Raw genomic sequence first — 3,204 nt, 5'->3', positions numbered from 1 at the left:
CTGAATAGGTTCTCCTCTCCCCAGTGGTTGGTGGTGGAGGCTTTGTCGAAGATGAGTTAGTTGAGAAATTGAGGTTTTGCTTTCAGAATCTCTATCCTGTTCCATTGGTCTGTTCTGGTCTTGTACCAATACCAGGCTGTTTTGATTATCGTAGCTTTACAATACAGCACCCCTTCTTGATAAAAACCCTCAAACATCTAGGCATAGATGGAGCATACCTCAAAATAGAGCCATCTATGAGAAACCCACAGCCATCATACTGCTAAACAGACAGAAATTGGAACCATTTCCCCTGAAAATCATAACGAGACAAGGATGCCTTCCTGTTCAACATAGTATTGGAAGTCCTAGCTAGAACAATCAACAAGAGAAGGAAATCAGGGGTATCCACATAGAAAAAGAGGAAGTTAAGTTATTCCTCATTGTAGACAACATGATTCTATACTTCAAAAACCCAAGAGAATCTATGAAAAACCTCCTTGCACTAATAAAGGGTTTTGGCAAAGTCTCAGGGTATAAAATAAATGTGCTAAAGACAGTTGCATTCCTATATAACAACAATAAACAAACAGAAACCCAAATAAAAGCACAATCCCATTCACAATAGCCACACAAAAAATGAAATACCTTAGTATCTTCCTAACCAGAGAAGTGAAAGACCTTTTTTGTTCTTGTTGTTGTTGGAGTCTCACTCCGTTGCCTAGGCTGGAGTGCAATGGCACACTCATGGCCACCTTGGCCTTGACTTGCTAGGCTCTGGCGATCCTTCCACCTCAACTTTCCAAGCAAGTGCTATCATGCCCGGCTAATTTTTATTTATTGTAGAGACGAGGTCTTACCAAGTTGCCTGGGCTGGTCTCGAACTCTTAGGCTCAGGTTATCCACTCGCCTCAGCCTCCCAAAGTGCTGGGATTACAGGCTGAGCCACTAATCCCAGCCCAAGATTATTCTTAATGATATATTTTATTTAACTCAAGATATATCATTTCAACATGTAATTAACATTTTAAAATTAATGAGGACTTTTTTGCATTTTTTAAAAATGTCTTCATTCTACGCGTACAGCATGTCTCATTTCAGAGCAGCCGTGTTTCAGGTGGTCAGTGAGCATGTGGGGCTTTGGCTTCCGTGGTAGACAGTACAACTCTGTGGTATGTGAGGGAATGCTGTGAACTTAATTTCAGATTTGAAGATAGTATAACCACTGAGCCAAAATCAGTGAGGGTACTGTTTTTAATTGTTTACTAGGCCAAAATAAAATAATTTCTTCAATTATTGGTGTGGTATTGACAAGTTAAATATAGTAGGCTAGGCATGGTGGCTCATGACTGTAATTTCAGTGCTTTGGGAGGCCAAGGTAGAAGGATAACTTGAGGCTAGGAGTTTGAGAACAGCCAGGCAACATAGCAAGACCCTGTTTATACACAAAATTAAAAAAAAAAAAATTTAGTTGGATGAGGTGGTATGTACCTGTAGTTCCAGCTACTCAGGAGGTTGAGGCAGGAGGATCACTTGAGTCCAGGAAGTCAAGGCTGCAGTGAGCTATGATCACACCACTGCACTCTAGCCTGGGCAGTAGAGTGAGACCCCATCTCAATTTTAAAATAAAAATAAAGTATATAGTAAAAGATATCTAGAAAAGAAATGGTTTCATCTGATGGAACACATACGTGATTTAAGGAACTAAATGAAATGCCTCTCTGAATAGGTCTTTCCCAGTGTAATTCCTAACACTTAATGTTTTTAGGGGGACCAATGTGAGGGGTGATATGATATGTTTTTTGTAACCAGGCTTGCTTAAAATTAGTAATAGAAGCAAGTCCAATCTAATACTTTTATGACTAAGATGGTTGACTCAAATACTCTTTCTTTTTGCAGCCGAGTGCTCATTTCTACAGACGTCTGGGCCAGGGGCTTGGATGTCCCCCAGGTGTCCCTTATCATTAACTACGACCTGCCCAATAACAGAGAGTTGTATATACACAGGTAGGAGGCAAGCTCTTCACTGGTGTCACTTTTGTTGATGCATTTCCTAAATCTTTGTGCTATAATTACTGAAGTGGTTTTGTTTTATTCTTGAAGAATTGGGAGATCAGGGCGATATGGCCGGAAGGGTGTGGCCATTAATTTTGTGAAGAATGATGACATCCGTATCCTCAGAGATATTGAGCAGTACTATTCTACGCAGATTGATGAAATGCCCATGAACGGTAGGGGATGACTCTGTTAGTGCAAACGTAGAAGGGACTTCCTAATTGCTGGTTTGGGACACTTGAGTTTTGGTTTGGTTTTGAGACATTTATTGTGAAACTTTAGTTGAATTTATACATTCTTGTTTTGTTTGTATTTTTTCTTAATTGATATCTTTCTTCACTTTCAGTTGCTGATCTGATCTAAAAAAGCAGTCTTACCACACTGAAGGTGTGTTGGAGACTGGCTGCCTATTTTGTGCTCTGGTTTGGAAATATCTGGGATATTTGACCTGAAGAAGCATTCTCACTACACTTGAAGATGAGTTGGAGACTGTCCACCTGTTTTGTGCTCTGGTTTGAAAATATTTGGGGGCAGCTTCTATTTAATGGGGTTTATATGAACTCTCTTCCCATAGTCCCCAACCCCCCAGGAAAAGTTCTGGGGATTCTGCAATTTTTTCTTATCCATGTGTAAATAATACATTGCTCTAAGTCTTTTTCATTAAACATTTGAAACTTTTTTCATAAACTCTGATTTATATTTCTAGTAACTTGCTGTATAGTCTCGGGCAGGTCATTTCACTCTATTTTCTGATCTTCTAAATGGAAATAGTAAAATTGCCCGGCCCGTTATCTGGTTGTGGGTATTAATCTAAATTTCCAGGATTTGAGAGCGTGGAAATATTTTTAAAGTTCATTAGGTGATCCTAGTTAAAGGCATGTGAAATGGTGCGGTATATAGATGGAGTTTCCTGTGACTGGTCCATGTGGCTCAGATTGTGACTGGTGGACCAGCTACATTACATCACTAAGAACTGGTAAGACGTGCGGGTGCTGAGACCTGCCCTGACCTGCTGAGTGAGAGGGTACAGTTAACAAGATGCCCCAGGTGATGCACTGCAGGTCCCTGTGAGAAACTCGACTAGAGGTCTGCACTGTTGATGAGTTCGCCAAGAGTGATTATCTGGAAGCAGATACAGGCGTGCTTAGCAGTGGGGATGATGCCCACCAC

General features: G+C 40.5%; 1 protein-coding gene across 1 annotated transcript in view; it reads left to right on the top strand.

Moving 5' to 3' along the window:
• The window catches only part of EIF4A3 (eukaryotic translation initiation factor 4A3), a 23,768-nt gene extending 21,047 nt beyond the window's left edge, over positions 1 to 2,721 (top strand). The window contains exons 10-12 of the mRNA XM_008055190.1: positions 1,879 to 1,986; positions 2,083 to 2,210; positions 2,381 to 2,721. Coding sequence (XP_008053381.1) covers positions 1,879 to 1,986; positions 2,083 to 2,210; positions 2,381 to 2,397 — 253 coding nt within the window. The 3' untranslated portion in view covers positions 2,398 to 2,721. The remainder of the gene's footprint in view (positions 1 to 1,878; positions 1,987 to 2,082; positions 2,211 to 2,380) is intronic.
• Positions 2,722 to 3,204: the final 483 nt, after the last annotated feature.

This window comes from Carlito syrichta, unplaced genomic scaffold (genome assembly GCF_000164805.1).
Source record: "Carlito syrichta isolate Samal-C Ts95f unplaced genomic scaffold, Tarsius_syrichta-2.0.1 Scaffold301768, whole genome shotgun sequence".
Taxonomy (NCBI): Eukaryota; Metazoa; Chordata; class Mammalia; order Primates; family Tarsiidae; genus Carlito; species Carlito syrichta.
Note: the sequence above shows the minus strand (reverse complement) of the source record. Positions and strands in the feature narration are given on the sequence as shown.